This window comes from Aedes albopictus, chromosome 1 (genome assembly GCF_035046485.1).
Source record: "Aedes albopictus strain Foshan chromosome 1, AalbF5, whole genome shotgun sequence".
NCBI lineage: Eukaryota > Metazoa > Arthropoda > Insecta > Diptera > Culicidae > Aedes > Aedes albopictus.
In genome coordinates, this window is record NC_085136.1 from 242,245,520 (window position 1) to 242,259,903 (window position 14,384).

The following is a 14,384-nucleotide window of genomic DNA, read 5'->3' on the forward strand; positions in this document are numbered from 1 at the left end:
CAATGAGGCCATCACAACATTTGAGGAGGGCGGTGATAGAAACTTTACTGGTTCTACGTATTTCCAGTTTCATCATTGAAATCCTTGTTTGTCAGACGCACACGAGCGGGGTAGTATGACGTCATATTGAGCTCGTTGGCGTATAATAGACTTGATTTGTGGTCAGTGATTTTGTTTTAATCTATCACAATTATATCATATGCAGATATGATAACAGCTGTTGATATAATTTAGTTATATTTCACTTTTTTTATTTTAAGCAATGGAATGAAATCTATCACATAAGGGATCATCCATTAACTTTATCGTCACTTTTGGATGAGGCAGGGAGGGTTGAAAATTTCCAATTTTATCGTGACGTACATAATAGATGCTCCCGAAGGTCGAAGCAAAATAGGTAGAATAAACAAATTCCATGATATAATTATTTAGTTCCACTTTTGCTTTCTCCATGTTCAAAAGCATTCACTACTTGGTATACTTTTTGGCGAAATTAGAACAGCAGTACTGTTTAGGTATTTATTATAATCGATCTCATGTTTTCACGTGTAAAGATACGTCATTTGTATAAAATTCAACTCATAAGTATTGGAAGGCATACAAAACGTAGTTCCATGTAACGGAAACATTGTTCGTCCGGTCGCAAATTGCAGCACATGCAACATCCGTCGTTTTAGATAGGATGAGTTTGGGTATTATCGACAGGATTATTCTATTCGTCTTGAGGGTTTTATCGGCCAAATTGCCTGAAACATCTCGGCCAACCAGTGAGAGATTTTCGATATCGAAGGATATCGATTTGTATTGAATCGATGGCGAACACTACCGTCAGATAAAGCACTATAAAGGATATCCGAATCTAGTTGATGGGGATGCTCACGCAGAAATGACGCTTGTTTAAAACAATAAAACTCATGACTGAGGATTCACTTATTTCATTCAAAAGTTGTATTTCTTTGTTCTTACTTAGAGTTTATCGATAAAAACAACCCATTATCATCATTTCATGTTAGAAAGTTCAATCGTTTCTACAAAATGAAGTTTACAATCTTCCTATAACTTTCGAACGGTTCGTCCAGTCAAGTCAGTGATTGTTTTTGGGATATATAAATGTGTTGGAAATAACATAATGTTGTTGATGGAATGGTTATTACAGTAGACGTTCGGTCAGTGCAAGCGATTTAACTGCAATGCTTTTTAACTGCAAGTACCTCCAAATGTTAAAATGGTGCGCCATGCTTGTCCAAATGAACAGACGGATGTAGTTCACATTCATTTAACGTCAGTTGATGGTTTGTTGATACTGTCAGGCGTTCCAGTTATCGGATTTTTGTTTGCTAAGTGAAACGTAAACATGTTGCAGTTATCGAACGCCTACTGTATCTTCCCAAGTAACACACTTGTCACCGAAGAGTCACGGCGGCGCAGGTTTTTGTTGCGCATAAGTTATTGTGACTTACTTTTAACAAATAAACACTTACTTGCTAGAAGTAAGTAACGGTAACTTCTGCGCAACAAAAACCTGCGCCGTGACTCTTCGGTGACAAGTGTGTTACTTGGGTTTGATATCCTACTAAAATTTGAAAACGGTCTAATAAAAAGTTCCAAACCTTTTTTCACGTTGTTTACCAGACTACCTATCGCGTAAGGATACAAAACTAAGGTTAACAGAGAAGAAAGAAAAGTTAATGATCTGATGAAGGGGAAGATTGTCAATGTATTCTTGTTTTGTTTCACACCAGACAAGACTTAACAATTGTGCCACAAAACTAACCCAACATCATCTAGATTCTAGAAAATACTGTGCTGTTGCGTCAACAGGTTCTTCGAGCAGAAAGTATGTTCTTTAAAACGCTACAAAGCACTGCTGGTTTGGGAAGAATTTGGCAGATTATAACTAAATGATAACTCTGTTGCAGTTTTTTTTAAAACAAATGTGACGCCGTCCCCAAATTACGCGTCGCTCAAGGGAGAGGATAGGAAAGTACGATCTTCGACAAAAATGTTTAGGATTACGATCACTTCCAGGTTATGAAGAGCGTAGTTCAAAATTCCACCACCACGTGGCGCTAGTGTACGTAGCTACTCCCGGCACGACCTTGGTGGGATATATCACGAGATTGAAGCCAGATAGGAAGATGCGATCTTCGGCAAAGTTGTTAAGGACTACAGGTACTTCCAGGTCTGTCCAGGTCCAAGTCTGTCTATGAATAGCATAGTTCAGAATATCACTACTACGTGGCGCTAGTGTACATAGTTACTTCCGATACAACTTTGATGAGATATATTATAAGATTTAAGCCAGATAGGAAGGTACCATCTTCGACAAAGTTGTTTAGGACTACAGGTACTTCCAGGCCATGAAGAGCATAGTTCGCAATTTCATCACCACGTGCCACTAGTGTACCTAGCTAGTTCCGGTATGAATATGATGGGATATAGCACGAGATTGAAGTCAGAAAAAAATATGCGATCTTCGGCAAAGTTGTTCAGAACTGTGAGTACTTCCAGGTAATGAAGAGCATAGTTCCGACTAACACCACAACGTGGCACTATATCATTAGAATGAAGCCAAATGAGAAGGTGTGATTTACAGAAATGTTGTTCATGACTACCAGTACTTCCAGGTTCATAGTTCCAAATTCCACCACCACGTGATGCTAGTGTACATAGTGACTTCCCGTAGCCGCAATCGTGGTCAGGTGAATTCGTTAGACATTTTTGTTTCGTACGGTTGTTTGATTGCTTGTGTTGCGAATGTCGGAAACAAAGCCAGTCGAATATCGACGAAAAGGTGCCAATGACTGTGATCTCTAACAAGACTGAATGCAGCATGGGCGAGAATGCTGCAACACCGTACGAGAGCGAATGAGGCACGTTACAGACAGGCACAGAACAGGCAGAACTCAGTCTTCCGGATGAAGAAGCGCAGGAAGAACGAGATCGCGAAGCGATGGAAGAGCTGTACCGCGCTAAGGACACACGAAAGTTCTACGAGAAGCTGAACCGCTCGCGCAGAGGCTTTGTGCCACAAGCCGACATGTGCCGAGATAATCACGGGAATATTCTCACGAGCGAGCGTGAGCTGGTCGACAGATGGCGGCAGCATTACGATGAGCACCTCAATGGCGACGTTGCAAGTACCGAAGGTGGCGTGGTAACTAGGAGTATGTGCACAGGACGAAAGACTTCCGGCCCCTGACCTTCAAGAGATTGAGGAGGAGGTTGGCCGGTTGAAAAACAACAAAACCGCTGGGGCAGATCAACTACCAAGCGAGTTACTAAAACACGGTGGAGATGCACTGGTGAGAGCACTACACTGGGTCATTACCAAGATTTGGGAGGAGGAAGTATTACCGGGGGAATGGATGGAAGGTATCGTGTGTCCCATCTACAAAAAGGGCGACAAGTTGAATTGCAGGAACTATCGCGCGATGACACTACTGAGCGCTGCCTACAAGGTACTCTCCCAAATTTTATGCCGCCGTCTATCACCGATTGCAAGCGAGTTTGTGGGGCAATATCAGACCGGATTTATGGGTGAGCGCTTTACAACGGACCAGTTGTTCGCCATCCGCCAGGTGTTGCAGAAATGCAGCGAATACAACGTGCCCACACATCACTTGTTCATCGATTTTAAATCGGCGTATGACACAAACGATCGAGAACAGCTATGGCAGATTATGCACGAATACGGATTCCCGGATAAACTGACACGGTTGATCAAGGCGACGATGGATCGAGTGATGTGCGTAGCTCGAGTATCGGGGACACTCTCAAGTCTCTTCGAATCTCGCAGAGGGTTACGACAAAGTGATGATCTTTCGTACTTGCTGTTCAACATTGCTTTAGAGGGTGTAATTAGGAGAGCGGGGATAAACACGAGTGGAACGATTTTCACGAAGTCCGTTCAGTTGCCTGGTTTTGCTGATGATATTGATATTATTGCTCGTAAATTTCAGACTAAAGAGTGAAGCCAGGCGAATCGGATTTGTCATTAATGTGTCGAAGACAAAGTACATGAAGGCAAAGGGCTCCAAGGAGGAATAACCGGGCCCGCCACCCCGAATTTATATCGACGGTGATGAAATCGAGGAGGTTGAAGAATTCGTGTACTTGGGCTCACTGGTGACCGCCGACAACGACACCAGCAGAGAAATTCAGAGGCGCATTGCGGCAGAAAATCGTGCTTAATTTGGACTCCGCAGAACTCTACGATCGAATAAAGTTCACCGTAACACAAAGTTAACTATCTACAAAACGTTGATTAAACCGGTCGTCCTCTATGGGCACGAAGACGGGACTTGGAGAAGGCGAATGAACCACGAGCTGCATCAGCTGCTAAGAGAACCAACCATCACCCATACCGCGAAAATCGGGAGGCTACGGTGGGCGTCACGTCATCAGGATGTCGGATAGCAACCCGACTGAAATGGTTCTCGAGAGTCATCCAACCGGTACAAGAAGACGTGTTGTGCAGCGACCTAGGTGGGTCAACCGAATGGAGGCAGTCCTGAAAATGTCATTTCGGCATATCTAAATTCAACCGCCTACAGCTTGTTTTAGAAGCTGAACCTGAGAATATGGTATATGAAGAACTTGTGCGGCAAAATCAGTTCTGTAAGGAAGTCACGGAAAACCCGCTCTTTTTTGAATATTTAAGGTTAATGTCACGGACTACCTTCGAAAAATGCCAATTGATATTCATCATGAATATCATTTGCATTTTTTGAAGGTAGTCCGTGGCATTTACCTTAAATATTTAAAAAGACCGTTTTTCCGTGACTTTCTTGCAGAACTGGTTTTGCCGCACAAGTTCTTCATATACCATATTCTCAGGTTCAGCTTCTAAAATGAGCTGTGAGCGGTTGAATTTAGAAATGACGAAATGACTTTTTCAACACTGAGTGGAGGACGATCTGCGGACCCTACGCAGAGTGCGGAACCGGAGAGAAACAGCCATGGACCGAGTGGAAGAAAAGTTTTCCCCGACTGGAGCGGGAGTCGAACCCACACTCCGAGGCTTACGAGACACCTAAACGACTGACGCTGCTCACCGCTAGGTTACAAAGCTCCAACTCATAGCTGGCGATCTTTGTTATCGCTTGACCCGTGGAAGCACGAGGTAACCATCATCAGCCTTCACCTTAGAGCCCAAAACTTTAAAACTGCGTAGCTCGCACGCAGGATGTCCACAATTTCTACAATGTGTAGATCGGAATACACATTGGTACCATGGGTCAACGCGCACATAAAGTGAATGGGCCCTTTTCTCATTTTCACTGGATACTACCCCTGCGAACCTTTGCCAATCCACCCACACCGGGGTTAGAACCATCCACCTTGGCAACCAAAATTATAGGATCCGGCTTTATTTTTTCTTCCCCTCCAACAGAAATTCTCTTCCGAGGTGCTGTATTATCTCTTATTTATGGCCAATTGGGTTGGAAGGCGCCAGCAAGTGAGAACGAAGAGAAAAAAAACCTTACAATTTTTATGGCTGGGAAATTTATTTACGACATCCTTGGGTTGCTTTTTTGGGAGCTTTATTTTTTGCCTTCCGCACGTCTGTGTGACGACGATGGGTCCGAGGCATTTTTCGGGGATAACATTCGGCCTTAACTGATTAAATTTATGTTGGGGCGATTGAGCAGTGGAGGGAAATGATAGGTTGAGATGAATGAAAATAAAAAAAAATGGAATGCAAGGAAAAAGATTAAGCTCAATTAGGGATACTCGAGGTTGATGAATGGGGACGTTACGTTACGATCCGTTTTCAAATGATTCAATTAACGATTAAAAGGGTGTTGCACATTCAATGGGCTGTTCTTTGTATTAAAATTTTATCAGATAATTGAATTTGTTTCCGTTTTTCAAAATTCTCGAATCTCGAAACATAAAATAATCTCGAAACGTAAAATAATTTAGAGCTGGGTAATGTTATTAAGTAACAGATTAAGCAAAGATTGATTAAAAGTCTAGTCGAACTTAAACAGGAATTAGTTTAAAACAAAGATGCAGGTATGTTGAATTTTATATATTTAGTACATTTTGTAACTTTTCATGACCGACTCACCGTTTTTGTAATGGCAGCAATCCAGTCGCTGAAATGAGAAGCAAGTGTGTATGTTAGTTAGAGATTCAGTCATTTGAGCGTCATGAAACATCTTTTAGCATGAATTAATCCCTTATACAATATTCAATTTGAAATTATGTTTGTTTCCAGAAAAATAACGTTCAGGCCCATTTCCAAGTCCAGAACCCCATCAATTTTCTCGTTATCCACACTAATTAGAAGGAATCAACAAATGTTTCCCCAGTTTTCCTGGTCAGTTTCTCGCCCATTCCAACTGCCATCGCCCTCAAAGAAGGCTTTACTCGGCCGTTGATAAACGTGGGAAAACGTGACTGGCTGGCCGGCCGACTCCCTTGAGGGTGGCTGGCGTTCGACGAAAACGGAATTTGATGAAGGCACGTATTTTGACTAACTTCCAGGCAGGAGGGATGAGGACAACCACGTGAAGCAAGGGTTCGATTCCGAGTGGCTCGTGTTCGTGAGGCTCCATTGAGGCCGGCCGGTCGAAGGAGTTGTTATTGTTTGCTTTGCGGGTTCGCGTGGCTTTTCGAATGTTTTAATTGAGCAATTAGAGTGTGGTTCACGAGGACCACGTGGACCAAGAGGTAGCTCCACCACAGTGAGATTGGTTATTTATGATTCCTTAACTAGAAATGGTGATTTATATGTGAAACTTTTTTGGGATATCCTACAGATTTTTTTTTGCGAGCTCCTACTTCTCCTACGGACACTCTTGGAATTGTTTTCATAATCCCTATAGGTATTACCCCGGTATTTTCTCCGAAAACTTCGTTGGAAATTCCTTCAATATTTTATCTGACGATTCTGTTGATTTCTTTGGAAAGTCCTCCCAAAAATTCTGTCGAGAATTACTCCGACAATTTATTGAGGAATTTTCCGACAATTTCTCTAGGAATTCCTAGGTCATTTTTTCACAGCTTTCTCCAAGAAGTTTCAGAAGTTTATTAACAAAATATGGTCGCTTTAAATTCCTCTGGGAATTTATTTAAAAAAAATTGCTAAGGAATTTATTAGCTCTTTTCTTAGAGAATTACTCACGAATATGTTGAGGGTATTTCTCCGACAGTTTTTCAAGGATTTCTTTTAGCATTTTTCAAAGGATATCAATCAACATTTTTTTTAATCTCAAGATTTTTAGCCCTAGGCTAGTTCATCTCGGGACATACGTTTTACTTCCCTTCCGAAGGAAGAACTCACATTTTGCGAGTTTGTCAGGAGTGGGATTCGATCCCAGGTCCTCGGCGTGATAGTCAATCAAAAATTTCTCTAGAAGTTCCTTAGGAATTGTTACAGCAATTCCCTAGGATTTAGTTTTCACTTTAGGGATCCTGTCAGCTGTTCCATTAAGTATTTGACATTTACACATTGTACCGACTTTTATTGTCCTTTTACCAGAATACCTTCCTTGATTGAGATTCTTGAACTGCTTTTTTACAGGTATTCCTCAGGTATTTTTTTTTGAATCCATCCGGAATACACACGGCCAATTTATTAGGGATTTATTTTACAAATTCAAAACAAACATCAACATCAATTATTTAGCATTTTCCTTGAAAACTCCTTTGAGAGTTTTTCTTCAATTTCCTCATAACATTTACTGAGAAATTCCACCGACATTTATTTTCAGGAAATCCTTAAATTTTTTTTCAGCGTAGTTTGAAGAAATTATTCAGATGATTCTTTTTGGTATTTATCTTGATTTTTTTTTAATCAGTTCGGCGGATTCCTTAGGATTTCTTGGCAACTTTTTTCTGGAGCTTCTATGAAAATTCCTTTCCTTTTTCAGTTTTTTTTTTGGAAATTCCTCTAGCAATTTAATCATGATATACTCCAACAGTGTCCTAAGGAATTGGGTAGTTTAGTGAACTCCTCCAACAGTTTATTTAGGTCGAGAATTAGGTATTTCTAAACATGTTTCGGGAACTCCTCGGGAAATTTCTTTGAGAAATCCCGGTATATTTTGTGTTCAGGATTATCTCGGATGAAATATTCCTTCTACAGTTACTTAAAGAATCCTTGCGACAATACATTTGGGAACTATTTGAAAATCCAGCAAACTTTTTACCAAATCCTCCAGGAATGTTATCATTGAAGTAAATCCGGAAATCATTGATATTCTTTCAAAACTTGAAGACGATAGATAAAGATTTGTTTACTTTTTTTCATTACGCGGAAAAAACAATTGCGTAAAAACATAATTTAGTGTATCAACATTTCGATTTTCCATTAAAAACGCCCGGCATTGCTCCTAGGAATTCCTTCACAACTTCTTTAAAAATTCTTTATGCAATTCAGTATCATAATTTCAATTTTATATAACTCATTTCAGTATCATAATGGCATTTTTTTCCGAACTGATTCATTATACAACTGAAATGAGTTGCATAATGAAAAATAGTTGTATAATGTTCATAATGCAACTCATTTGAGTTGCATTATGAATATTATGCAACTCAAATGAGTTGCATTATGAATATTATGCAACTCAAATGAGTTGCATTATGAAAAAATCATTGCATAAAATTTTGTATGGAACTCGTTGCATAATTCGATTTTTTCAGCACTCTTCGTATTTATCGTTGGATAAATGTACGACTCGTGCTGAAAAAATCAACTTTTTGCAACTCGTTTCATAAATAACTATTAATTAATTCTGTAGGGTGTGAATATAGTTAAATATTATTCCTCTTGCGTGTCCTTCCCCTAGCAAGCATCAGTGATAGCCAGCACCGTGACGACGTCGTCAGTGTGAAGCTTCCTCATTGAGGAGAGGAGCTTTGGCGGAGCAAGTTGCCTTCATCGTGTGGTTCTGTATTATTCCAAGAGAATCTAGGGTAGTTTGCTAAGATGGCGGAGAATGGATTTATCCAGTGAGTTACGCAAAAGCATAGCATAGCATAGCATGAATACTTGCACAAATCTTGGTTGGAGTTGCAAAGTTGAATACATCCATTGACATTCGTGATTTCGTCATAGATTTATTCAGCTCCACACACCTGGCCAAGCCCTTGCAAGCATTTATAAATCCCTTCATGAACTTAGAAAGAGCCCAGAACTGAAGCGGCTTCCAATAGATGAAAGGATGTTGAAAATAGGGTATTAAAATAGAACAAGTAAAAGGGTATTAAAATAGAACAAGTAAAAGAAGAAGGATGAAACATTCTCACCAAATTTGAAAGGTTCATCATTAGATCCGTTTGAGAAGCGATTTACCTGCTTCAGTGACGTCCAATGGCTGAATCTTGATAACTCGTTTTATTTGTATTATAACTTGAAGACCGATGCTTGATCCTTAATCCAGAAATTCATCCGAAACGCATTTCGCGTATTTCGTGTCCTGTAGCTCAGTTTATAAATGACAAAAGGAAAATTAATTCATCCGTACTGCCTCAAGCAGAAAACCAATTTTCAGCAGCCAATTTTTCACACTTGAAGTCTACGATTATCCACACGTAACAAAACACAAAATTTCATTCAATTCGGTTCTCTGGTTTCCGAGATATGGCAGCTCAAAAATGAGTTGTCTAAAAAATAGTGTTTTACCCGAACGGCTCTAATTTCGCGAAAAGTTATTCAATCGAGCCCAAATTTGTACCATGTGCACATATAACAGGTTGACCTTATTTTGTTGATTGGGCACTACTAAACATAAATTTTGCAAAATTACTGTTGCGAAAGGTTTTTCCGGAGTTCTCTCAGCTGACACACTTACCCAGATTTAGGTGGTAATCAGCTCAAGCTAAAATTCATTTTATTTAGAATAGGTATCGATTATCCAGTTAATCAATTTTACTTAAAATTTAGTCTCCGTTGAGTAGTTTAACCATTTCACAACAAAATAATCTAACGTTAAGTTTTAGCCTGCAAGTTTAGATCTTAAGTTTTATATAATTCAAATAGTTACATAAGCAAAACAACTTACAGTTAAGAAGAAATATCAAAATTTGCAATGAGATACACTTTCTGTACTGCATGTAAATAACTGTTTTCTAGCTGTCTCTCTGTTATCATCTCTGCCTATTGTTTCCTAGTATTAGTCTCCCTTATAAACTGCCTGTCATCTAAGCCAGCTGCAAAACACCCTTTACATATAGATAGAGGCTCAACAGTGATGTTCAACTATGGGCTGTGTCGGCGAACAATTACACTAAATGGGTAGCACAAGCCTAATCTGAACGGCTGCACTTCACTAATTAGTTATTTTAAAAAGGCTTAGATAAGAAGTTACATAAACATTTAAGTTACACAAAATTTCTTATTCAGTGATTTCTCTCCATGCCGAAATGAAACTTAACAGACGTGAAAAATCAGATTTATCCAGTGAGTTACGCAATATTCATAAATTCCATGAGTAATTCTTCTCGTTTTTTTTAATAGAGATTCCGTGTCTGTTATTTTCCCAGAAGTTCCTCAGGTCTGCTCTTCTTTTCTTGGCCGAACCTTCCCACTGGGACAAAGCCTGCTTCCCAGGTTAGTGTTATATATGAATGCTTTCGTAGTTAATGACTGAGAGCTTGCTCTGCCAATGTACCGTCAAATGGGGTAACTTGCAACACTTTTCGACTTTGAAGCAATATCATTGAAAATCTAAACATTTGAACCATCCTGTAAAGCATCGTGTACGCTAATCACCCAGAGTAGAATACTATGCAGCAATTGATTCATCAAAATATGTTGTCACCTAATCAGGAGGTGCGAAATACATGCTTGTTGCAAGTTTCCCCATCTGTGGGGTAACTTGCAACACAGGACATGAAGTTAAGTTAGCTATCATTAAACAGAACGAACATTCTAGTGTTTAGTCGTATAGTAAATTTTTAATGTAATGCATGAAAAATGCATTGTTAAGATGTACACTAACCAATTGACATATAATTTTCCATAAAAGGGTTGATAGTAATTGCAAGTGAGAGTATATCGTTTAACAACAGGTCTCATGTCCCTCAAATATAGAATATATATGGATTTCGTGACATAGTACTTGTAACAAAATGTCAACAATGATAATTATCATTTCTTGAAAAGGTAGAGTGAGTCATCTTTAAGTAGTATTCAGTTTGAAGTGGTGTTTGACAATTTCAGCTAAAATAACATGATTGAAACACATCTATTGAACTTTGTAAATATCAAAGTCATTAATTTGGGTACTCAGCTAAAATAATTTAGTCCATCTAGGTTCAGAATTGATGTTGGTGATGGTTTCAAAGCGCCCATAAACTAAATTAAACTTTTGAAAAGATGCAACATAAATAAAACTCCATAATATGGTGTTTCCTAACAATGTTTGAAAATCACGTACAAAAAAATGTAAAAAAATGAGTTGTCATTTGAAAATGAACTCGTTACGTAATCAAGAAATGATTCGTTTCGGTTATTTCTGTCAAATATATCGTGAAATGAAGCTAAATAATAGAAGGCTTTGTCAAATTGAACTGTTGCAAGTTACCCCATAGTGTTTGACGAATATAATAATGATTTTTTACATTACTTAGTAGGTAAGTTTATTAAACTTTTATCGTTTAGCTAAGCTTACTATTAGGTACCCTAACTGCAACTAAGGTCATCAGACTTATCGCACTTACCATAGGGGAGAGGTGAAACACGATTTTCATACTTGTTTTTATGGCATAAAATGAGCAAACCGTTTTAACAGTGTAGCTAAACAATAAACAAAGAAACAAAACTTATTTTTCCACTAAATCGATTTTTGGTATGCATAATCTCTATAGCCGAAAAAGAAGGGCAAACTAGTTTTCATTATTATTAAAAAATACTTCACATTTAGTGTATGTCATTGTGTTGCAAGTTACACCGCTGTTGCAAGTAACCCCGTTTGACGGTACTCAGCGTCGCTCCCTTGAGCCTGCGCTGGATTGTGTTCATCAAAAGACGCTGACATCCGGACGAGACTCTTGTCCGACCTACAGGCCAACACATTACCATTATTTCGTAGAAAGTGCGAAGGAAGAAGCTGAGATCGCCATCACTCATACCCACTACCTTACACGGACTGCCAAAACAGCCTCGGAAAATCAACTTCATTGACTTGGAGGAGTCACCAAAACTGCAAATTTCTACGTGACTAAAATGGAATCAACCTGCTCGGATTGGATTGGATCGATCTATTCGAACTGTGGAACACCCCGCTGTCTTCAATTTACACTCCAGTTCAAATCACTTCTAATCACATCAATCAAACCCATCAGTACAAAGCTGCGCATCCAAAAGTGTTCAAGTCCGGCCTCGGACACTGCTAAAAGATAAAAGTCCGATTGTAGCTAATGCCCGATGCTAGAGCCCCCATGTAACACTTTTTATTCAGTCATGGTTAAAGTGTAGACGTTAATAAAATCAAAAACAAAATGTTATTCAAATAGACTGGAAAACGTTCCTATAACCTTTATAAAACCAAAATAAAAAAAATTACAAGGTTTTATGACGATTCTCAAAACCTCTACAATACTAATTGGTCATCAAAATGTTACCTGGGCCGTTTTCAAGCCTAACGTGACCAGCTCCATTCCCGTCCATGGTGAAAATCGATGCAGAGCTAGACCGACTCCAATCATTGGAAACAATGACAGCAATGATTTTTTCTCAGTAGGCTGCTCACCACGATCTGGAGGGAAACTTCGGATATGTGCCGACTACTCAATAGGGTTGAACGCTGTATTGGAGCCTACGTTCATTACTTGATGCAGACAATTTTTATGCAAAGTTCATGCCTGAAATGCATCAACTGCGACGCTCGCTTGACGCACTGCTCATGAATGAAGTTGTTCCAGCGTTTCAAAGAGGCACAGTCTAGACTCCTACTACACGGTTGGTTCGCGGGTGCAGTAGGAATCAGTGTTGTAGGAATCCTAGAGCTTATGGGATTTCGCCTAATTGGGGGTGTGAGCGAATATCTCAGGCAAATTACAAGATAGCACCATACTTTCTTTGGCAAAGTTGTAGTATCGTGATTTCGGGTGAAATTGATCACTTTTCGCAGTTTTTGGCGAGTAATTTTTGAATACTCATTGATATGATTGAAATTGATCAATTAGTGAAATGCTGTTGTAAGTGCTGAAAATATTTTTTCCACCTAAATTAATCACCCGAATCCGAAAAACTTTGCAAAACTTTTACAAGTTTACTAAATTTTTAATTATTTAAGTTTAAAGTTTGATAAATTTGGAGAAAACGAATGAAAGTATGCATTTTCCATACTAAATATGTTATAACTTTCAGAAAAGTTTATGCATAAATTTCAATAGTTATAGAACTTTTGATGACGAAATCGGGTTCAGCAAATATTTGGCAACTAGAAACATTCATTCAACTATTAATTAGATGTGCGCTACAGCTACGGTAACATAAGTTGGTAAGTGTCTTTAAAGTTCGTCTAACACGCAGTTTCGGAAAATATTGAATTTCATACAGAAATATGTGTCCAATTGGCTGTAAAACCTGTAAACTCATTATTCAATAACTCTTGAGCCAGATGATGGACATTTTTTACGAATTGTTTTAAGTTTAAGGCGTTATTTTTAACAAATAACAAAGGCCCTCACGTCGATCAATTTCACCCGAAATCACGGTACTTGAACTTACATCCATTTAGTTGGCAATTCGGCCGATAGAGGCGCTATGTAGAAGTGGTTGCTATGTTCACTGGCCAGTAGCAACACTCATAAGTTATCACAAGCGATATCTCAACTGATCTATTTTATTTGACACAATGCTGTCTTCGGCAAAGTTGTTCAATAGGTCAAGAACATTATGATGATTTATCAATTGATTTGTGATTTTGTCGCTAGGTGGCGCTAGTTGTCAAGTAAAGTTCCGAACTTCTCTAGCTCGCGATCCAGAGCAGATATAAAAGGGTCGTCTTGGGCAAGGTTCTACAGGAAGTCAAGCGCTACCTAGTGATTCAACAATTAGATTGTGATTTCGCCGCTAGGTGGCGCTAGCTGTCAAGTAAAGTTTCGATCTTCTCTATCTCGGTATCCAGAGCAGATAGAAAAGTGTCATCTTCGGCAAAGTTCTTTAAGAAGTCAATGGCAATTTGGTGATTCAACAATTAGTAGGTGATTTCGCCGCTACGTGGAGCTAGTTGTCAAGTAAAGCTTCAAACTCCGTTATCTCGGGATCCAGAGCAGATATAAATGTGTTATCTTCGGCAAAGTTCTTCAAGAAGTCAAGAGCAATCTGGTGATTCAACAATTAATGTGTGATTTCGCTGCTAGGTGTCGCTAGTTGTCAAGTAAAATTTTAAGCTTCTTTATCTCGTGATCTAGAGCAG

The 14,384-nt window shown here is 39.1% G+C and overlaps 1 protein-coding gene across 1 annotated transcript in view; it reads right to left on the reverse strand.

Moving 5' to 3' along the window:
* Nucleotides 1-14,384, reverse strand: part of LOC109412274 (uncharacterized) — a 489,623-nt gene that overhangs the window by 126,498 nt on the left and 348,741 nt on the right. The window contains exon 6 of the mRNA XM_062846519.1: nt 6,077-6,104. Coding sequence (XP_062702503.1) covers nt 6,077-6,104 — 28 coding nt within the window. The remainder of the gene's footprint in view (nt 1-6,076; nt 6,105-14,384) is intronic.